This window comes from Chaetodon trifascialis, chromosome 24 (genome assembly GCF_039877785.1).
Source record: "Chaetodon trifascialis isolate fChaTrf1 chromosome 24, fChaTrf1.hap1, whole genome shotgun sequence".
In the NCBI taxonomy this organism is placed as follows: Eukaryota; Metazoa; Chordata; class Actinopteri; order Chaetodontiformes; family Chaetodontidae; genus Chaetodon; species Chaetodon trifascialis.
In genome coordinates, this window is record NC_092079.1 from 12121387 (window position 1) to 12144935 (window position 23549).

Consider the following 23549-nt stretch of genomic DNA (forward strand, 5'->3'; position numbering starts at 1 on the left):
GTGATGAGAACATGAATAGTGATTCCAAATTATTCATATCAGATTTGCTGCGACTAAAGGCCGATTTTGGTGCATCTCGAAGGGAAACAGTCATCGAGTCAAATTCAAAGAACCTTTATTGGAATGAATGTTAAAGTTACATTGTTGCCAAAACTGATTAAATATTACAAAATTCCAGTTTTTGTCCACGTTGTCATCTGGTTGCTGTTTTTAGCTTCTTTATGGGTTTCTTACTTATTTTTGCGCTGATGACGTTTGTTAATATTTTTAAGACACTTCTACTTTTTTCCAGTTTTCAGCAAATGGCACAAAATTTGTAGGAGTTCGCTGGGCTTGAAAAGTCACTTTTAGTTGTGCTCTGGTCGTACTTCCATCCAGTTCATCATCGCCCCCTGCTGGCACTGCGCCTTCATAGACACGTGCACAGTCGACATGGGATCTTCTAGCGGATCAACAGGTCTATTAAATGTTTTAGGTGAGACTGGGCTGAGGAGATTCCACATGCTTGCTCCTCAGAAACCGTCTTTATCTCTCGATTTTAGTGGAAAACAAAGAGGTGGAGGTGAAGAGGGTGGAGATCTGGCTGGGGGTGTCATGCACTCCACCTCTGTCTCTTCATTCTGCTTCATGTCTCTCTGGATGAACCCCTCCTGTGTTTCGTTGTCATTTATTTCTTAGTATTTTGACAAGAAAACAAACAGGAAGAAAGCTTTCTTTTCTTTTAACGCTCGCAGCGTTTTCCACCTCCTTTCATCTCAGGCTGTTTCCTCTTCGTCTCTCAGAGTCACGGACGATTTTGGAGGCATTTCCTTTTACGGCTGCGATTCATACAAACACGCACCAACCCACCACAGTTATTCCCGCCACATCCAATCTGTGCGGAGATGTGGTTTGGTAAATTTCGGATAAAGAGAAACCCGGAGGCAGGAGAGTGTGCTGCATTTTCCAGGTTTCTTGTGATGCTGTGTGCTGTATTTCCCTAAAATGCACTTTGTCATCTCTCTTTTTAGCTGCTGGATTGTTGTCTGGTGCACTTTGTCGTCCCTTAACTCAGTTAGTGCCCCCCACCCCACCCCACCCCCCCATGGGGACTGAATCACTTGTTTGGAATTTAATTCTAATTACATTTCTGTGTTTATGCCTGTGTGTGTGTGTTTGTTTGCGGTGTGTGCTCGTGTGTGTTTCCTGCGTGCCAGCACATCACTTCTTTTCCCATTTTCAAAGTTGATTACAAGGGTGCTAGAGGTGTGCCGTTGCCATGGTGACGGAGACTTAGGTGAGTGTGTGCATACAGTATGTGTGCGTGTTGGTGCTCGTTTGTGTGTGTGGGTGAGTAACGCTATTGAAACAGAGTCTGATTAAAGCCAGAAAAGGGACAGACAGGCTGGTGGGATGTTCTCCTCTCCTCTCTCCTCGTCTTTCCTTTCCTTTCCTGTCCCCTCCAGCCTTTTCCTCTCCTCTCCTCTCTCCCCATCTTTCCTTTCCTTTTCCCTTTCCTTTCCTTTTCCTCTCCTCTCCTCTCCTCTCCTCTCCTCTCCTCTCCTCTCCTCTCCTCTCCTCTCCTCTCCTCCTTTCATCTCATCTCCTATCTTTCCTTCCCTTCTTCTTTCATTTTCTCTCATTGCCTGTCCTGTCCTCTTGTTTCCTTTCCTTTCTACCTCAACCCCTCTCCTCTTCCCTCCTTCCCTTCTCTTTCCTCCTTTCCTTTCCTTTTCCTGTCCTCCTCTCCTCTCATGGCTTCTTCCCTTTTTCTTGTCCTTCCTTCACTTCTCCTCATCTTTTCTTCCATCCTCTCATCTCCCCATTCTCTCATCCCTTTTCTTCCATTTCCTTCCCTTTTCCCTTTCCCATCTCACATCCTCCTTTTCATGTTTCTCCTCTCCCATCCTCGATTCCTGTCATCTCCTCCATTTCTCCCCCTTCCTCCTCTCATCTTCTCTCTGCCCTTCCCCTTTCCTCTGTTACTCCCCTTCTCTCTCATCTCACCTCCTTCTGTCTCCCATCCCCTTGTCTCCTCCCTTCCTGCCCCTTTACCTCCTTCCTATCCTCTCCTTCCTCCCCCTCCCTCTCCTCTCCATCCAGCCTGCCTGATACCCTCTAACCATGACTAAGAGAGGAGAGAAGGAGGGAGAACATTTGGAGGGGGAGGTGGGAGACGAGGAGATAGGTAGAAAGAGGGGGATAGATATAGGCGGGAGAGGAAGAGATCCCCTCATCCATCCAAACTCACCGAAGCATAATGACTACCCCATCCGAGATAGATGAGTCTCCCAAACGCACGCACACACACACAGTACACACACATATACACAAGCCTCAGGAGAGTAAGAGGTAGTGAGACAGCAGATGGGAGAACGTAAGATTATAGGAGGGGAGAAAATGAAAGTAGAGAGGGAAGGAGACAAGGATGCAAAGGATGAAGGAAGGAAGCAACGGAGAATGAGTGAAAGCAAAACAAAAGTTCAGACGAGGACAGGCAGGGAGAGCGAACGGCGGAGTTACGGCAGGAGATGGACGGTTTGGTAACGGCAGCCCAGACAAATATGGAGAAAAAGGGTGGATAGATGCCTGGCAGTGAGGCAGCGTTGTCTGATTTTAGTGTGATTTGCTACTCAGCAAACCATAAAAAGAGGCACTTCAGGAATATATGAGAATCTGTCACCAGGGCAGGAAACTGAGCTCTTTTTTCTTGTTTACCAACCACAGCTGGTACTTCAAGAGCATCAGCAGCTGATTCCATCCCAGTGAGGCACGTACTGCAATATGTCACCTGCATTTAACGGACAAGCCGAACATTGTGTTCACAGTGGCCACCGTAGAGCGGCTGTGAGCTGAAGTTAACTTAAGTTAACCCAAACCACCAGTTTTGGTGCCTTAACCTTGCGAGTCCAAAACTCCTAAGCTTACTTAAGTATTTCTTGCTGTACAGTGGACATATTTTTAACGCTCTCTGAGATGTTTCTTATGTCCTTTTGTAGTTTTTGTCGTACGATGGTAGCACCTGATCCAGTTTCCCCTCGGGAATCAATAAAGTATTCTAATCGTGATGACGCAGGATGTTCTTAAAAGTGGCGTGCTATTTATAAGTCATCCCATGAGATCATGTTTAATGGTGGATCTGTCACTCCCGACAAAGTTTTTGAGGGTAAAGATGTTTTTTATGCTCTTCTTCCATCTACAGGAGCCCATTATAACGTCAAGTGACCTTGCGAGTGTCATTTCCTTCATTCGGGCCTTTTTCTTCTCTGCTTTGGCAGCAGCAGCGGTCTCGCTTTACTTTTAGCCGTTAATAGATGTTTCAGTTATTCATAATCGTTTTGTTGATGTGATAAATAACACTAAAATGTCATTCTGGAAACTAAATGGATCATCTCTCCGGTTAGATTCTCACGCTCGACTGCTGAACAAGGTCCCTCATGTTCATGATCCAGATATATTTTTCCTTGTTTCTGTTGCTTCTTCTTCTACTCGGGTTGCAAGATTATACCTAATTTTTCACCCGAATATCAGTTTCTGCTGCCCCAGTTTAATTTCTCTGTGGGCATCAGCACTCATGACAGAAGTGATTATATGACATGTGATTGGCTGTTATCAAGGACTTCACCTCTTTCACATGCTCGTTGCTGAATTGATGAACAGATAATCAGCTTCATGATTATCCCGAATCACTCTCTTCAGGCTCAGTGAAGCCACAAACCTGATTTGCAATGCAGGCCCTTGGTGGAAATTTGTATTCCAGCCTTTTTAGGTGTTACATTTTGTCTTGTGATTCATTTTGGCACAAAGATTTTAGAGGACGGAGTTTAATTGATTGGTTGATAATTATTTTGGTGCTTTCTTCCCCCCAGGAAGTTCAGAATGGACAAATGAATCCAGAAATGGAGGAAAATAGATGGAAAAAAGAGGGGAGGGCGGCATTCGTCCGGCGCCTGGTGTTAATTTCACACCCTGGCTGTCACTGTTTGCTCAGGTCCTCAAAAACAGCAGAATAACTCTGATAGGAAGAGAGGGGACAGGAGAGGACAATGAGGCAGGGGAACCAAACAGAGGAGGAGAGCTGAGCTGGGGCGAGATGAGAGGATTAGAAACACAGACAACTTTCAGAGCTGAGGAGAGCACAATTTCCTTGTTCGAGTGGTCTTGGATGCCTCATTATGCTGATGACACAAATGTAATTTTGTGGAATAATTCTCCCAGTTGCTATATCACAGCACCGCGGTGTCTGCATCTGACAAGTTTGGCGACTTTAAACCAGAGTAGACTGCGAGAAGTTAGCTTAGCAATATAAAAAGTGAATTCAGATGCGAACCCATCGAGGCGTTTTGCAGCAGCTCTTCAGAGGAATCCTCATCATCCTGTCAGAAGACCCCTGACCAGACACAGCTGGAGAGGTTCAGTCCAGTCAGGGAACTAATATATTGAACTTGAAGTCTACCTTTGGAGAGCTGCTGTCCATCTAAGGTCAGGAAACAAACCCCCCTTTCTGCAGTTAGACGTGCAGATTGATACCGCTCTCATGTCTGTACGGTAAACATGAAGCCAGAGCTAACAGCCGGTTATCTTATCTTAGCATAAAGACTGGAATCAGCTAGCCTGGCTGTCCAGAGATAACAAAATCCACCTTTAAAGCTCACTAAATAACTCCTTATATCTGATTCCAAGCATGAAAATGAAGAAACCGAAAGCGAACACGTATGAGTGATTGTGTTAAAAGGACAAGAGGAGAGAAATGAACGTTTATTTGGTAATTCAGTGTAATTCTGTTGTTTATCAGCGCGTTTTAAACCACTACGCCGAAGACTAGAGCTTTGCACGGCATTTAGTGCGATACAATCACACACAGCGAGTTTCTCTCTGCTCGACTTCCAGTGTCCCTGACTGCAGAGGGATTTCTTCTGGGATTTCTAACCAGGTCTGCATGAAGATGTGAAAATTAAGAGCTGTCACACGTTACAAGAGCTGAGCGATCCTTTTCCAAGTCCAGACTAGTCTGGACCTGCTTGTGGAGCAGCGTGACAGACCGGGCTGCTTGTTGGTCTGCTTAGAGGTTCATAACTTGCGAGGTGCTGTAGATTTAAAGGTCATCGTTTGCCAAGCTCACTGTATGAAGATTTAAAAGGTGTGCCTTTTCAGGGGGATTTGGGGTGTCTGATTGGCAGCTCTGCCAACCCATTAGAAATCATTTTAAAGCTGGTTTACTGCCAGCTGTGTTTTTGATAGACTTTTGGCAAACTGCTGTGAAAAATAGCATTACTGCACAATGTGTTTCTGCTGTTCTGTCAGTGACGCTCGAGTATCCTCAATTTATAGAAACCATGCAAACAATGGCGAGGTGTATTAAGTTGATGGCTTGATTTTGTCACTGGGAGACTCTTTCGTTGCTTTGGAGCCTGGCTGATTCAATCCTACACTTATTTGCATTTATGGCAGGGTGAGCCGGCCCTTTAAGAGACCTTAAAGCCCTGAAAACGTATTTTCTCCATCAGCCTCTGACTCCGATGGTGTCCCACATGAGCACAGACATTTCAGCGCAAGTTCAACACAATTTAGGTTATTTCACATGAGTGATTTTCTGTAATTTTCTGTCTGAGCTTCTCACTGGTTCGAGGTGGGCGGGGCACCGTTGGGGAAAGGTCATGTCACGTATTTCTTTGCACCAATCTTTGCAGATAACTAACGTTGGAATCAAAATCCATTGGCAGTTGGTAGATTTATGCTGTCATTCAGATCTGATCAAACTCCACCTGCACAGTCCTGATAACGCTGAATAACTTTGTGCCTATTTGTCATGAATATTTAATTTTACTGAAGATATCAAAGTTTTCAGGGTCCATATGTAAAATATATAAGACATTCACTACATTACAGAAGTAAGTATATACAGTGCAGGAGGCCTGTCATGTTATTATGGGTTATGTTTGTATGTTCAACAGTGTTTGAAACTGATACAGGATCAGTTCTGAGCCAGGTTTCCATTCAAACGTGACGTGAAGTTGAAACAAAGATCCAGAAAATTGGCAAAAGGAAAAATGAGTTAACATGTTTTTCCATCACTCCTGTTTATGAAAAAGTTAGTGGAGCAAATTCATCAGCTGGTGCCGTTAAACCATCACAGAAGAAGAGTGTGTGTGTGACAGATTGCTCCACACAGATCTGATGTTTTCGTCTCCTCGCTGGATGTTCAAGTCCCTTTTCCGTTTCCTTTGCACTTTGTCCTGTTTTCTCAGCCAAGCGTAAAAACTTCAAGGCATTCAAAGAAGCTCAAACAATTTTAGACGCTGATTCGTTCAATTCAAAGTATGACGCAACTTCAGTATTCCAGTGTGCAAAATCTACACCAAAAAACCTCTCAATTTGGATCTGGCAGCCCTAAATTCAGCACCTTGAACGCAGCCTGAAAGTAGAATACAATGGACATTTTCCACCTCTGTAACATTTCACAGTATCACACAAGTCTGAGAGAAACACACGCAGGGAAACTGGGTGGAAAAGACGCTGCTGTCTTCATGTGAAGCGAGCCGCTCGATGAAAATATGTCCAAACAAAAGGCTCCTGAAGCTGCAGCCACACACACCCAGAGCGATCCGGGGGATGGTGCACTGGAGGGTTTGATTAGCGTCAAGGGGAAGTGCAGTCCAAAGTATGTATGAGCCACCAGGGTGAAATTAAACGACACTAACGTTAACTAGAGTCTGGCGTTTTTTAGCTGATCTGACCAGCGTTCACTGAGTGGAAGTGAGCGCCGTCACTCCTCCAAAGCCCACATCCCACCTGCTTACACTATGATCATAGCATATCAAACACATGCTAACACGTCAGTCAGAATCATATCTGCCTCGGTCCTCAGAGTAGCTTCACCTTTGAATGAATGCACAGCCTTCAGGCAAGTCGTTCTGCTGGTCAGCTTACCTGCGTTGAAGAATGCAGACCCTTAATCTCATCCGCGTCCGCAGTCCACATCATCATTTGCTCTGGTGATCCATGTCAGCGCTGATACAGGCTACAAGTGTTACCTCAGAAGTGGTAAACGGGAACTTGTAGCGCCTTTAAATCTAAATGCTAATTGCAGTTGTACTGCGTGTTTTGAGTTTTTTGAGTGTAAGTGAATGTGGCAGACCATCCCGAGGTCAGATACAAGGAAAAACAGGAGAAAGGCTGCAGGCCCTGATTCAGCTGCTACCCAGAAACAGCGTGCAGATGGGTTTGCCTCTATTTTAACTCACTCTTTATCTTTATCCTTGCTGCTGGCAAAGCTCAAAGAATGACAGTGTTGATCTGTTTCTTCTGTCAGTCCACCACTTTGGGGAAATATCTCCCCAAATATTGAATTAGCTTTGCATTTAGTTAACATGTTCATGTTCCCTTCATGATGATCATCTAGCGCCATCAGCAGGTCCAGTGCTTCCTGTCAGCCTCGGCTGTACTGTTGCTAGTTAGCCAGTGTGACCATGCTAGCACACTGAGCTAACATGAACATGGTAAACATTGTACCTGCTGACCATCAGCATGTTAGCTTTGTCATCATAAGCACAGTCAGTGTCAATAAAGTAACAGATTACAGCTGTGTTAAAATCACTATAAATAGATTAATACCTGAAAATGATCCTAAAATAAATAAGCTTTCATCAAGCGATAAGAAATGATTGTGAATGAAATGAATTCTGCTGTCCATACGTCAAGAACACTTTTGTCATCACAAAGTCATTTCTGTTGTCGCTTGTCAAAGATGACAACTCGCAGCCTGAGCTGGAAATGTTTCTCTCAGGACTTAGATAAAGCGTCACTGACAGCAACTCTCAATGCTGTTGTTTCTCACTAATTATCGTCCTTTCAGCGAAGGGCCCCAAAAAGAGTTTGTGGGAATAGCTGCGACAGAAAGACAAGCGGCCGGGCTGAAAATGTTCGGATGACGCATCACTTTTATGTTTGCCTCTCTGAGTAAGTGGGATTCTGCACGGAGAGTCACATGTCGAGAGGGACTTTGAGAAAACATTAGCTGTCCGGTGACGTTGCTCCGCGTGCTGCACAGCACAGATATGCAGTGGCTCGCTGACATTTTACCAGTTTGATTCAGATTTCTTCCCCTGTTCTCCTTTCCCAGCATGCATTTGTAAGTAAGCAAAGTCTAAACATAATGTACCCTCCAGCAACACTGTCTCATGGTGATTTAGCATACCAATCCTACATTAGAGCTTTTCTTGCTTTTGTGCAGGGACAATATATATGATAATGTTAATATATTCTCATTGTTCATTTCACCTTGAGGTGTTTGTGTTGGACGGTCGAGCACGGGGTCTTTTCTCTCCTTGGAAGCATGTTTTTCTCTCCTGACACAAATCAGTCATCTCCTCTTTACCTTCACCAACAACAACCTTCTGTTTGTTGTAATTGACTCAAAAAATGAACAGAATACAACCACCTCAAGGTGAGATTTCAAGGTTTTTTACAGGAGGTGACATTTTCTTTTTAGCTGTGAAACAAAAGCTCAAAATCTGCGTGAAATCTTGGGATTTAGCCATGAGTCACCTAATGTGGAAAATATGTATTTGGAGGCATCTGAATGTCTTGAAGTCTAATCTAAAGGACGCACACTAGACACCGTGTTAAATGCTGCTGCTTAGAGTCATGTAAAATCTGTCTGGAAATGACAATTAGCAATATCCTTGACTGGAAAATCTCTGTGTATATGCGTGTTTTCCTCTGTGTGTGTGAGCCTGTCTGCATTTGTAATTCCTGTGCACTAGCTCACAGAGAGAGACTGAAACGCTCAGAGATATGAATTAAACAGTTAGATACCACAGCTTCCTGCCTGATAGCGTTCTGCAGTGCAGCTCACCTCCACATCATCTCCGTGTACATCTTGTCTGAATAAACGTTAAAGCCGTCTTACTTGTTTTCTTTGTTTTTTTTATGGTTAACAAGCTGCTCTGTAAAGATGCGTTCTGTAGCATCAGACAAACAGCTGCCCACTTCCCCATTCGCCTGCTTGCTCATACGTCCCCAGTGTAGGTGAAAGCTGGAGTACAATTGAAGTTAACCGAAATTCATTTTTCCAAACTTTTTGTTAGAGGAAAACGTGCTTGTTTCCAGTCTCAGCCTGCATATATATTGCTGTATTAACCTGCTAGACAGAGAGCTGCAGATGGTTTGGTTCACCACAGCAATAAAACGTCCCACTCTGTGCACTGGAGGTTTAAGCTGCATACTGGATCGTGATTGGCTCCGAACTAGCTGTGAGGTCATAAATCCTGCAGGTGCGTCCAGGTGTTAGAGATTTAAGGTTGAGATTTCTGGGAAACTTTGCCCCCCTGACAGATGAACTCTGCACATTGATCATTATGCATCACGGCGGATGAACAAGAAGAAAAGCTCATTTTTGATTTGTTTGATTCCAACCACTCAGACGCATGAGTTTGGTTGTAATTCAGTAATTTGGTGATGTATGAGAAGCAGTGCACAGGGCCCACGTTTTGCTCACAATTAGCAGAATATTCTGACTGCTGCGAAACAGTTCAGTTTCTCTAAAAAATATTTTCCATGTGTTTGTGACAAGTGTTTTTTCTGCATGGTGAGGATGAAGGCACAGGTGTGACTGCATGCTGAGGCGACTGCTTTGAATAAGTGACGGCTTAATACAGCAAATCAAACAGCATTTTGACGGGAATCTGAAGGGGATGAAATGCTTTCCCGTCCAATTGGAACCCCGCAAAGGTCATGCTAATCACATCCGATGGGATGGCGGCCCGTGCTCTGCACCAAGTGTCCGTCGGCTACATGATGCCCAGTAGAATACACATGGTCCCTTAATTTTAATTTGCCTCAGAGACCGACCAGCTCCCCCATTCTGGAGTCGTGCCTGGCTTTGGGTTGGCTATTGTTTCAATTAGCTTGTGACAATTTAATTAAATGTTGTTTTAATTACATTAAATATGAGCCTTGAGGCTTTTGGGCCCAAGTGACTGGATGAAAACTTGTACTAAGGTACACACATTCACCATAAACTAGTTGCTTGCCCCTGAATCAGGCTGAAGTAAGTGCTTTATAGTGACTGATAGCCAAAACGCTGCTAATATTTATGCTAATAGAAAGTGTTACCAAACTCTGCATCGTCCACAATGCTGTTGTTTTGTTCTGTGATGCTAACACAATGTGTGTGTTCAGTCAGACAACTGCTGTTTTCTGTGCCTAACAAAGAGGAGCAGTGACTCACAGCATTAATCCATTCATCTGCCACTGTCTCCTCCCAGCAAAAACAAGACGTTACCATTAAGTCTGTCACGTCTGCTGTTATCTCAGTGAAATCCAGACACTTCCAGGGTGAAGATACGTGGTCGGTAGGCGGGTTGAGAGAGATGCAATTTGCACAGAGCGCTCCTTTCAGCTGGCTGTTTACCAAATCTCTGAAATGCGAGGTTGTCTTCCTTTTAACTTTCTGCTGTCCTCGGAACAGATTGTGCGACTTACTGTGCGCCATCTTTTGTGGCATCTCTCCTCTTTGTGATTCAGAGTTAAGTCGCCCAAGAGGACCCGTTAGAAAATTCAATTACAGAAGCTGACATCTTAAAACATGCCTGCGTTTGATTTGTTTTCACAGCTGATGGTGAGCTGGTGTCTGACATGGGGGATGGAGGGCAAACTGTTTTAGCGGGTTTTGCCTCTCAGTGTCCTTATTTAGTGGTTGTTTAAACAGTAGGCACGAAAAGGAATGCGAATACATTAAAATAACAGACATTTTCTCAAGATTCAGGCTCTTTCAGAGTAATCCTGTTCATTGTTCTCTGTGCGGTGCAAACAGGAACTGCTGGTGAGCAAAGCAGCATGACTTCCCAGGATGTGATGTCTCACCTCTGCGTGATAAATGTCAGTCAGCCAAGACGCTCTTTCATAGCTACGCACTCGGCCCCATGCTGCTCCCTTTCTGGACAGATGCTTTTGGTGCAATGTCACAATATCAGCTCAGAGCACTGCGAGTGGGTTTAGCCAATGTCCTGATAAAAACACCCAGAGTCATGCAGTTTAACAATATCGAGGTTTTCATGCTTTTCTGTTTCTGCTGTTCGTTCCCACCTGGTCCATTAACAGTTACACAAATCATGAATGTGACACAGATCCTGCTTTATTATTGGATTCATTTGTGCACATGATTCCTACCAGCTTCCAGTTCAGATCCTATCCCCTTCCAGTATGGCTCTGAACACACATATTGTCAGATAAACACCTACAGATGGTCGCTTATTGTTCCATGGCTTCTGAACAGGCTGTCCAACACAGAGCCAGTGCATCCCAGAACACACTCAGTGCATCCGGCACATTTTTAGTAGGTCTCATCATTATTATTAAGAACTTTTTTCTAATTCCCAGCAGAATCTCTGCAGGCTGTCGGCTGCTGGTCAAACAAAACAACGTGGAAATCCCTCCTTATTTGACACTTGTTGGTTAACATTGAGGAAGAAAAGAATCGGCACATTCATTAATAATGTAAAGTCGTAGCTGTAATCGTAATAATTAGTCACCAGCCTATGCTGCTTCTTCTGTCAGAGCCACTGACGAAGCATCAGTATGTGGCATTTTGGCTTTTTGTCTATGAATCCTTCAAGTCTGCCTTCACCAAAGAACGATTCATGATTTAGTGGTTTGGCCTCTAGTTACAGGTGGCTCACTGGTTGAGGTTTTTTCAACGTGACTTTGTTTGGACAGTCCTTTAATTGATATTTTTTAAAAAATAAAATAAATTTATCGCTAATTGAAATTGTAACCGAACAATGACATGACCCTACGAAGGTGTGGAAAGAATAACTGTCCTCAGTGTGAAGGATACAGAATGATTCATCTGTGTGTGTCTGAAAAGAAGTTTTAGAAAGATTAAATGCTCACACACACACACACACACACACACACACGCACACGCACACACACACACGCTCGCACATGAGAAATGAGTCAGTGGAGTCAGTTTGGCAGTCTGGTCACATGCTGGTAGAGGTGATTGTACTCATGGCCATCACTGTTTGCTGAGAATGAAAAGGAACGTGTGTGTGTGTGTGTGTGTGTGTGTGTGTGTGTGACAGAGACAGAGGTTTTGTCCTGATCAGTTCTGCCCTATGCACACTATTGACAGTCAGGAGCAGTGATGGTGTGTGTTTGTGTGTGATGTAAATATCGAGAGATATGAGTGTTAAAACACACGAGGCTGAGCGTGCTTCAGGAGCAGCCTGTGACTTCACACTTATTTGTTGACAGATGTAGAGAACAGGCTGCTCATCGTGTTACCCCAAACACTACCGTGTCAGTGTTGTAGTACACCGAGACTGATTTATTTATTTTATACGACTTATTTAATTATTTTGGAACAAGCGAGCTCTCAGGTGAGCGATTGGCCCATTTTTCACAGAGCCAGGCTAGCTGTTTCCCCCTGTTTCCAGTCTTTCTGCTAAGCTAACCAAGCTAAGCTAACCAAGCTAAGGAAACCATGCCCCTACCTGAATGAACACATGAAGTTAAGAGCTTCTGTTTGTCAGTTTTAATGAGTAACTGGAGGAAACACACAGCCGCTGTTACGTGTGCGCCTCCCTCACAGATCTTCAGCTTCATCATTTCATCCTCCTCATCAGCCACCACCACACCAGTGTCTGGACTCCATGGGGGTGATTTATCTCGCTGCTGCTCAGGGCGATGCCCCTCGATTAGAAAATCTCCCCATGGAGGCTAAGCGCCAAAGACTTTCCGATAAGACTTAATTATCACGTATCATCTGTCATAATAAACAATTATCTTTACTTCATTCACTTGTCTCTCCTGATTGCAACAGTAATAAAACTTTCTCCTCCTGAGGACGCTCCACCAACCACGATTTTTAATCAGCTGTGAGTCACTCCTCCATTTGCATTTTGTATTTCACCGAGTGATTTTAATATGTGTGCTGCTATTTGAAAGTATAGTTCATCTTAGATCATCGTCGATATCTTCATTTTTCCTCCCACACCCTCAGCAGTTACTCAGCTTTAATTTAGGCTTAATACATCATCATAAGGTGATGTTATCTTGTGAGCAGCTAACATCCATGAAACGTGCTAAACATTACTCTATATGTAGAGGAAAAAAGGCACAAACCGCTGGTCTTTAGGTCAGTTATCATGTCCCAGCCTCCTGTGTCAGACATGATTTGTCTTGACAGATGCTGCTGCCATTGAGTCATTCATTCCAGGTCAAAGGTCGGGGTCCTGTGCTCGTCTTATTTAACGGCACTTCAGACAGAAGGACACCTGAAAGCGCTGCGCTCTGCTTTGTCCAAAGAGCTACGACATCAGAATCAAGAACAACAGAAAACACTTGCTCTCGATCGGCTGTAAAATCAATAAAACACCTGCTCTGGACGGAGCAGGTTTGCCCGCCCGCCCGCCTCAGCGTGTGTACGCTTTTGATGATCCTTCAGTCATAAGTGCAGACCGGTTTCTGAGGTTCAAGCGGTTCCTCTGAGAGCCGTAATTACGGGAACATCATTTCAGCCCAGAGAGCTCCTGAAGAAGTGTTTTTATTGATGGAGTGTACTGGAAATATGAAGGAGGCCGTCGCTAAATGGACCAGAGAGGGAGATTTTTAACAGGTGTGAGTGGGAAGAAAAGAGAAAGCGTAATATTAAAACGTGCATATGCCTCTTTTTCGCCTCTTTGTGCCTTGTTTCCTCTTCTCATCTTATCACTTACGCCCACACACTGTCCACAAGACATTCAAGTAATACACCTTCTGCCAGCACACACACACACAGCCCTGGTGTGGAGAATGACTCAATAGCGGTGAGTCTCAGGACAATGCCGAGAGGCGTAGGTGGAGGGCAGAGAGGGATGGAAAAGAGAACGATAGGCAGCGAGTGTGCAGACAGAAGCAGAGAAGGACAGGAAACTGAGAAAATGAGACCCAGACAGGAAGGTTGTTTCTTAGAAGACTGATAGCTGAGTTTCTTTATTATAGAAAGCGATGTTTATTTTTTCGGTTCTGGGTCATTTCAACCTTTTCTTTCATTCTCTCCGTCTCACTGCTGCTGCTAATGCATTTTAGTTGCAGGAGTGGGGACTTCTACGTGGCAGCCGCCGCTGTAATAATGCATGATCGATGCCAGAGAAGAAATGTCTGTCACAGCCGCCGGGACAGTAATGATACGGGACGTATTCATGATGTCATCTGTACATGATGAGGCTGCTGGAAAATGTTGAAGAAGAAAAGCTCTGCTTTAAGAAGCCCGTCTTTTTTTGGATTACTCATCGTCTGTGTCCTTGCCCCTTCCCTGTCTTCACCAATTCCTCTTACTCTTTTTCATAATTACGCACTTCAGTCGGCTTTTCTCCATTTTCGAATAATATCATTGTGCCGCTCACCAAGCTAAATCAAGTGTTGCTGAAAAATTAGTCCAGATTAGCTGATGTTAAATCTGTTATGACACATCTAATAAACCGTGTGCATGTGAAGGTCATTTGCAATGTCAGCGTTAAATTGAAGTAATTGATCAGCTTCATGTTAAGAGCTGCAGCCCTATGGAGGCCACTGAGGTGAAAATATGAGAAATAATGGGAAAATAGAAGTTTTGCACTAAAGAGAAATTGATGCAGAACAGTCTGTGTCTTCAGTAACATTTCTCTAAATTGGTTTGGGCCATGGTGCCAAATTGGAGGGTTTGGGCTGCTTTCTGTGTAGCTGTGTGGGTAAAAATGCTGGTTAATATCGTTCATCCCTAAAATAGACTCATCAGTCAATCTTTCCGGCCCTAATAAACCAGTCTTCGTTTATGAATCTACTTCAGTAAGTCAAGTAATTGTTTTAGTTTGGCTTTATTTCTGTTTCTGTGTGTTGGGAAATAATTGCATGACATGTGCTTGAACTGGTAATACTTGCTTTTTTTGTAATTTGTTTTTTGTTTTCCACTGCAGCTCCCTGTTATTTGCGGCTGTAAAGAGGAATAACAGTGCATTTATTTTTTATGTGCTGAAGCAGTTGAAGCGCATCAATTCCTGCTCCAATTGCTGTGAAGGTCCAGAAAAGACGCTCACTGTATTCAGCCTGCAGCATTTTCCATGTGAAGTAACTGCTGGCTTGTAATCCCAGACTTATCAGCACTGATAAAGAGCAACCTCTTGGGCGTTAACTGCTATCTTCACATTTAATGCAGGGCTGGTTTGTGATTACTCAAGAGATGTCTCTCTATACTCCCAACAAATCTGATGTGGTTTTGGCCAATGAGGAGGAGAGTCTTCAGTGTGGGGATTGAATCTTTGACCTTTACGTGGAAAAAGTGAAGTGACCTCATATCACCTGCTGCAGTTATTGCTTTCAGTCCAGGTTAAGCTGTTTCTAAAGCTGGTTGTGCTTTTGCAGCCGTGTAACAGAATGATCCCATAGATTTAAAGATTGCTGTAATAAACATGTTGAACTTTGGCAATATAAAGAATTAATGCATGTTAATTTCATTTAATGTGTTCACTTAAATTGATAATTGTATGTGTGTCTGTGTTTTAAAGACAGGGAGACCACCCGTGGAGGATCTGTTCTCAGACCTGTGTGATGGACGACGCCTGCTGGAACTGCTGGAGGGGCTGGCAGGACATGAGCTGGTAGGAATACACACACGCACACGCACACACATGCACACACACACACAGGAACGTACTGTAAACAGAGAAGCGACCCAGATGCTTGACTTACACAGGGTTTAAATCAGTATCGCTCTCCAGTGCTGACGGCTGACATCTCAACATTTGGCTTCAGGGGAAACAGAACTACCTTTAAAGTCCTGTAGTCGTCCAACAGGCTGCGTTAGACTGATAGTTACTGCATATAATCTTTGCTTATCCTGGGGTGCTGTTTTTTGTACATATACGTATGTAGCTGAACTATCTTTCAAATACATTTCTTATTTTAATTCATGCAACGCTTCAGAAACCAACATTACCAAATGAATAGTTAGAAAGCCATGCAGCATGTGTGTCTCTGGCCGTGCTGTGTTACTGACATGCTCTATTATTTGGCACGTTGCTGGACATCGATGTCTTCTTCATGGCTGGTGGTGGGTTGAAATGTGTCACTTTGTATGCGCAGAGATAATTTTCCTCCACTCTCCATATAAATAAGGCAGATAAGGCAAATAGGCAGGCATTCAGCAGTAGATTAAACTGGGCTGGGGCCCTAGACTACACTTTCTGGGGGCCCCTCTACCATCTTTATTACCAAATAAAGGGAAAAAATGTTGGACAGTATGTGATGGGAATGTTGCTCTGATCTGATAAATGACACATAAATTTGTACAAATAAGAATATTTATTCAATTCAGCATTTCTTAGTGCAGGTGTGTGTGTGCACGTGCGCTGCGTCTGTAACCCCCGCCGCTCCCCCTCCTGCTCAGTGGGTACACACAGAAGCCGCCACACATCATGTAGTTGACCAATCACGTGCGGCGTGAACTGAAAAAAGTCGAGAAAAAAGACAAAGCAGCCACCAACACATCACTAATTCCTCTACCTGTTCCACTGTTAGAAAAAATAGCGGCACAACTTGGTGGGCGTTATCCTGGTAATTCCTCTGTGTGTAATTAAAGGTGTGGCGTGATAAGCAACTAGCTAAAAGTAATGGCCAAGCAGCTAGCTAAAAGTAATGGGTAAGCAGCTAAAAGTAACAGTTAATGGACAAACTTTTAGCTAAAAGTAATGGATAAGTTTGCTGAAATTAATAGTTAACGGACAAGCAGTTAGCTGAAAGTAATGGCCAAGCAGCTAGCTATAAGTAACAGTTAATGAATAAGCAGTTAGCTCAAAGTAATGAATAAGCAGTTAGCTAAAAGTAACAGTTAGCAAATGGATAAGCAGTTAGCTGAAGGTAATGGATAAGCCGCTAGCTAAAAATAATGGATACGCAGCTAAAAGTAACAGTTAATGAATAAGCAGTTAGCTGAAAGTAACAGTTGGCAAATAGATAAGCAGTTTGCTAAAAGTAAAAGCTCATGGATAAGCAGTTAGCTTAAAGTAGCAATTAATGGAAAAACAGCTAAAAGTAATGGGTAAGATAATAGATAAGCAGTTAGCGTTTATCCATTACTTTTAGTTAGCTGCTTAGCCATTACTTTCAGCAACTGATTATCCATTAACTGTTACTTTTAGCTAACTGCTTTTCCATTACTTTTAAAAGTAAGGATACTTTTAAAAGCTTATCCATTAATTTTAGCTAACTTTTAGCTGACCGCTTACCCATTACTCTTTTAGCTCTTGCTTTTAAGTAGTGGATAAGCAGTCAGCTAAAAGTAAACGTTAGCTAATGGATAAGCAGCTAGCCAACAGTAACGGCTTAGCAGTTAGCAAAAAGACATAGATGAACAGTTTAAGAAGTTAGACTTGGCCAAACCGACCTGAGCACAGACAGTTACATTATATAAAACAATCATTTTAATAATACACATTTTTAAACAGTGTGAAATATTATAGTTTAAAACCAATTTAAAATGAGGCATTGAGAATACGATGAGCGGTGTTGATGAAGGTGTGCTTGAGCTCAACTGTTGGGGGATGTGCGGGTGCATGAGACAAATGATATGTACTAACAGTGTTTTGCACCACTAACTGCTGACCATACAGTCATAACTTCATGGCAGATAACAGTTTATCCAGCTTGCTAATTGCGTCCCTTATCAGTAACAGAAGCAATTGCCATTCTGAGTTTTTCCGCTTGGCTGATTCTGGTGAGTTGTAATAGCATGCAAAACTTTCACGTAATGGTCTTCTGTCCACATATCCCACATGGCGTGAACTCAGAATTAACCTCAGCTTGACCTAAAACTAACCATTTTCCTGACCATAATGCTGAACATCATCATTGGAGAACATGAAGACTGTGAAAAGTACTGCGATGAAGAATCAGGTCACACACACCAGTGCAGCCCACAGTGTTAATCAAACTACTCCCACCTTGTTTTCTCTTCTACCCTCCAGATCTCTTTACCTCCTTCACTTAGTTTGTTAGGATCTGCCCCTCTACCTCTTCTCATTTTCGTTATCTCTTTTTCTATTTGTCTTTCTCTTTTCTTCTTTCTCTTCATCTTTCCACCACCTTTCCTCCCTCTCAGCCTCTCCCCACTATCTCATGGAGGGACATTATCATCTTTGTCCTTTGTTTGATACTATCTCCTTATTGTAATGGCACACGCACTCACACACACACTTTTTATTGTAATGTGGCTGTTTGTAGCGCTCATGAATGCCCCTGAGCAAGGTCTGTTTATGCCTCAATAATCTCCTCTGTCTGGTTTGTGTGTGTGCAGGTGAGGTTGGAAAGAGGATTCACACGTGTTCACTCGCTCAACAATGTCAACCGCGCTCTGCAGATCTTGCAGAAGAACAATGTGAGTATACGTGCACACTGACACGTTATCCTGATTGTGTGTGGGAGTTAAATATAGCTTTATTAAGTACACCTGTTCAACTGCTCATCAACACAAAAATTACACGGCTGCAACTGCAGACGATGGGTGATTTAAGTGACTTTGAATGTGGCGTGCTTGTCAGGCATCACTGTCTCTAAGGTTTACAGAAAATGACCAGAAACAGAAAAGATACCCGGTGAGCGGCGGTTCTCTGGGCGAAGATGCCTTGCTGATGTCAGAGGTCAGAGGAGAATGGCCAAACTGGTTTGAGCAGATAGAAAGGCAACAGTAACTCAAATGATCACTGGTATGCACTGGTTGACCGGGCGAGCACGGTGTCAGTTTTTATTACCTCCAGCAGGCTGATGTGCCGTGTTAAAAAGCTCAAACCGTCGCAAACCAGTTTCCTGAACGTGACATAAAGTTCACCGGGCTCAAATGGCCTCAGTCACCAGATCAAAGGACCAAACTCTCCGAGCAATGTTTCCAGCAATTTGTTGATTCTGTGCCCTGAAAAATTATGACAATTCTGAGGGCGAGCGTGGGTGAAACCTGGTACTAGCAAGGTGTACTGAGTAATGTGGTCGATCAAATAATATCAGTGGTTACACTCAGCAAACATAGAAATGCTTGAATTCATCTACCTTTCAGGTTTCTCTTCATCCCCTCTCGAACTCTTTTTTCATTTATCCTTGTCTCTTTCATGATGCCTTTGCTTCTCTGTCTAAGAAAAACATGAATCTCTCTTTTCTATCCCCTTTTTATGTTGCTGTCTCTCTTCTGTGTACATATTATCTGTCTGGCTCTTTTCACTGTACCACAGTTTTTCTTTTGTCTTACTTCTCCTTTGGCTTTTTCTCCTTCTTCTCTCATGCTCATGTTTTCTTCTCTAATGTGTCATTTGTCTTCTTCTGTACATAAAAAGAGATTATTTTAGTCCAGATAGGTGTATAAATTTGGTTTATGTGACACAACACATTTGCAGTGAAGACAATGCAATGAGTGGCCGGTAAGTAGTTCAGTTTTCTTATATAAGCTTATATTAGCTCATAAAAGTCAGGGCAGTGGTTTCCAACCTGGGATACCCAGTATACCAAGAGGCCCATGGATAAATCTGAGGGATCACAAGAAAATGAAAGAAATAAGACAGAAAAAATGTATTTTGTTCTCAAGAAAAGGACTAACCATGAAGTTGCTGGAATATAAACTTTCCCAAATCCAATAAAGCACAGGACAGAGATGCTAACGTTAGCCTAAGCACTGATATAGTAGCAGCTTCACTGACTCAGTGGATTTTCTAGTCTTCAGCAGGGATTTCTCCCACTTGTCGTAAGCTAATATGCTCCTAGATCACTGCTGTTTGTAATAAGTTGGTAAGCTAGTAAGCTGGGGGTTAACGTTTGCAGTGTTAGAGCCAACAAACACACTCTGTAAGTCATTCCTTACACTTCTGCTTTTGTGTTTTTGCCTCTGGTTTTGGAAATTGCCCTCAAACTCTTTCAGTGTATCACTCTTACTGTCAGCCCGCTGCAAACCTTAGAAATGCAAAGCGTGGAAAGCAGTGAATGATCTGGCTGTGTGTTTTGGAAAATGAAGCCATAATGAGGTTCGTCTGTCGGTCTGTCCCTCCTTCAGGTTGAATTGGTGAATATCGGAGCGGCAGACATCGTTGATGGGAATCACAAACTGATTCTCGGGCTCATCTGGAGCATCATTCTCCACTGGCAGGTGTGTGTGTGAATGTACAGTAGGTGCGTTTCAGAAAGCTGTTTCTGTTTTAACACATTTCTTTTTTTTTTTATTCACCTTGACCTGATGTTTGTTTACTGAGGAAAACAAAGAAAATAGAGCTGTGCAGTCTCCTTGAATTTTAAATTGTATGTATATCCATTTTACTGAGTAATTACACTTTATTCAACGGAGCCCATTTAGAGGGCCACACAGAGTTTTATAGTGAAGATAAACGAGCTACAGCGAGTCAAATTACTGTACTGATGATGGTGAGGTGATCAAATACACAACTTTCCCACGAGGGAGCATCACTTCAACACACAGCTGAAACGGCCTTTTGTCCATAACGCACAGATTGAATCTGCTGCAGCAGAGATGGCTCATATACGTCCTCTCATGGCTGCAATACTCAGATTCATTTCACATAACAAGAACAGAGCGCTGCGCATTATCCATCTGTGTCCACCTGAATTTTTTCTTGGTGATATTTGGAGTGTGTACTGTTTGCTGGATTGTAGATGTCAAGGTGAAGGCAGCATCCATATTCCAGGAAAAGACAGATAAATGGAAAATGTCCCTGTGCGGCAGAAATACATATTGATGCCTTAAGGTTAGAAAAGAAAGTTATACTTTGTCTTCAAAGCCTGCACCCCGAATTCATGCTACACAATCATGTAGAGTATGTACTTCAATACTAATTGTCAGGGTTTTTTTCCAGTTAGACTGGTGAGATTAGTAGTTTACAACAGAGCGAACCAGCAAACTTTATGATATCCAGTGAAATTTCTGCAGCACAAAAGGTATAAAATCAAGAAGAGGAGTTTTAAGATGCTTTTTTACACAGTTTTTTGTTTTTATCGTTATCATATTTCTTTTGATTTATTTCTGACTAGGAAATATGAGCACAGGTAAGGTTTCCAACATCATAACTTTGGAGGAAATACATCTACAACATTAATGCAAGTGCAAAAACAGTGCAGAGAGCTCCAGAGTTTCCTTTCATGTTTGGGTTTTTTTGCTGCCTTTCATCTTTCTACAAATTCATAGACAAACATTATGCCTCCGCTGTTGCCTTAATCTGTGTTTAAAGTTCAGAATCTGTGTTATGATGGACTCAGCTAACTTCATCTTAAGTCAGTAGTTTTCATAGTTTATATCACACAATGCATTTTAATTGTGTTTCATTCCTCATTAGGTTGAATAAAGGCTAATGTTTCAATCGTGCTAGTTTTGGCATAGACTTAATAACGCGATTAATAGCAAAACACAGTTCTATAATGAGGTGTGTGTGTTGCCTGAGTGTGCGTGATTGTGGGGAGCATGTGTGTGTTTGTCTGTGGTGTGTGTGTATGTGTGAATATGCCTGTCAAAGGCTGCTACGCCCTGGAGGTTATCGTTTGCTTATGTGTGGGCACGTATGCCAGTCTGTGAGTACTTCTGTGTGTGTGCATATGTGTGTGTGTCTCTCAGTGTGTAGGCGTGTGTGTCACTGTGAGTGTGTGTATACAGCAGTCTTTGTCAAAGTGCCCCTCCAATTAAAGTGGAAATGCATGCAGTGACCTACTCCCAAATGAGTCCCTTTTTTACCCGGCAGGCCACATTCTGTGAGGAATCGCTAACAAACCTGTTTGTGTGTGCGCGCGCGTGTGTGTGCACGTGCATGCATGTGCGCAGGGAATTCACCTCGACATCAAATTACACCGAACTCTATTAATAGGTTTAGTTGCACATAGTGTGTGTCTGTGAGTGTGTGACGGAACGAACGGCTCTTTCCTCCTCGTTCTTACTCAGTTACTTTACATCTACCTGTGCATCCATGTGAGAGTGTGTGTGTGTGTGAGTGTGTGTGGCTGGCTGTGGTAGTTTTGTTGACTGGGTTTGAGATTTACAACTTTTTTTTGTCAGCCTCTCTTCCACTCCACTGTCCAGCACCTGCTCAGAGCTCTGCTAACACTCATCGCACTGCCTCGCTGCATGAATGAGTGTGTGTGTGTGTGTGTCAGGAGTGCAGAGAGCATAGAGAGCGAGGCAGAATAGGAGAGTTGAGTGGTATAAGAAAGTAGGAGCACAGAGTGGGGGGGGGAGAGAAGCAGAGGAAAGGAGGGAAACCAAAACTCACCTTTTTGTGTGTAGATGTGTGTGTGTGTGTGTGTGTGTGTGTGTGTGTGTGTGTGTGTGTGAGTGTGAGTGCATATGAGGCTGATAGAAAGGTGAGGGTAAGATATGCATAAGCAATGCACAACCGGGCAGTGAAAAGTATAACGTCTCCTTCCCTCTATCTCCCTCTATCTCCCTCTATCTCTCTCTCTCTTCCCCCCCGAGCCCTAAACAAGTGCTCCAAAACTGTCACTCACAAGTGCCAACTGTGAGGATGCAACCATATCCACACACAGGCCTGTGCGTGGATATGTGTGTGTACACAAGTGTCCTTTGACTCAGTGCGTGCCGCCATGGGGAGTTACCTGTGTGTGTGTGTGTGTGTGTGTGTGTGTGTGAGTGCGTGTATGTGAATATGCAAAGTATCCACTGACAGGCCACGTCAAAACTTTGCTAGAAAGCAGAGGATTTTTTTTAAAAAAGGTCTCTTTATGGTAATGTTACATCGGCAGGCATAATATTAGCATGGATTTCAATATCGGTTGTTCTGTCCGTCAGGGTACTTCTTCAAAAGGTGTTGTGTGTGCGCGTGTGTGTGTGAGTGAGCGATATAGAGTGGTTATAGGTGTGTTTGATGGTAATTGCTAACGGTAGCCAGCTGCTGTGTACTGTTACTATCCTTTTGCAGTTGAATAAAAATCCAATCCTTTGTGTGCAGGTAAAGGATGTGATGAAGGATGTGATGGCGGGCCTACAGCAGACCAACAGTGAGAAGATTCTGCTGAGTTGGGTTCGTCAGAACACGCGGCAGTACCCTCAGGTCCGTCCCTTTACTTTCACTCTGTCTTATCCTTAATCCACAGGCTGTCAGACCGGAGCCATTGTTACAGGAGAGCTTTTCTACAGCAGTCTGTGCTAAACTAGTCCTGTAAAGAGTCATTGTCTTGTTAATGTAAATGTAGAGCAGCTATGTCTGTCTCCCTTTAAAAGCTATAGCTTCAAATCTAATGAGTACAATAATGAAATGACGTCCTTTCTCCGTTTTATCTCAAGTGCTACGCGATGTTTTACCCCTGCCAGAGACCTCATGTATTTTCATTTGTCTGTCTTTCTTCCCGACTTTCTAACTCAAACCCCTCATGAACAGATTTTCATGAAATTTGCTGGACAGATAGGCTTTGGGCCAAGGAATAATGGATTAGGTTTTGGTAGTGATCCAGATCTGGGATTAGAGCCATCAGATGATTATCATTTTATAGCCCTAAGTACAAAACTAAAAGACAGAGAGACTTGAGCCATAGTCCTAAAAATCTGTTTTCAGGGT

The 23549-nt window shown here is 43.2% G+C and overlaps 2 protein-coding genes across 4 annotated transcripts in view; one reads left to right on the forward strand and one right to left on the reverse strand.

Moving 5' to 3' along the window:
* LOC139352111 (calcipressin-1-like) overlaps positions 1-23549 on the reverse strand; it is a 248609-nt gene that overhangs the window by 11687 nt on the left and 213373 nt on the right. The gene's annotated exons all lie outside the window — the stretch shown is intronic.
* dmd (dystrophin) overlaps positions 1-23549 on the forward strand; it is a 166624-nt gene that overhangs the window by 360 nt on the left and 142715 nt on the right. For 2 of the 3 annotated variants that reach the window (XM_070994172.1, XM_070994173.1), the window contains exons 1-3: positions 18340-18376; positions 20033-20125; positions 22944-23045. In XM_070994172.1, the coding sequence (XP_070850273.1) occupies positions 22956-23045 (90 nt within the window). In that variant the 5' untranslated portion in view covers positions 18340-18376; positions 20033-20125; positions 22944-22955. Of the gene's footprint in view, positions 1-15509; positions 15603-18295; positions 18377-20032; positions 20126-22943; positions 23046-23549 lie in introns of those variants that run through there. The other variant, XM_070994174.1, reaches the window with a different exon arrangement.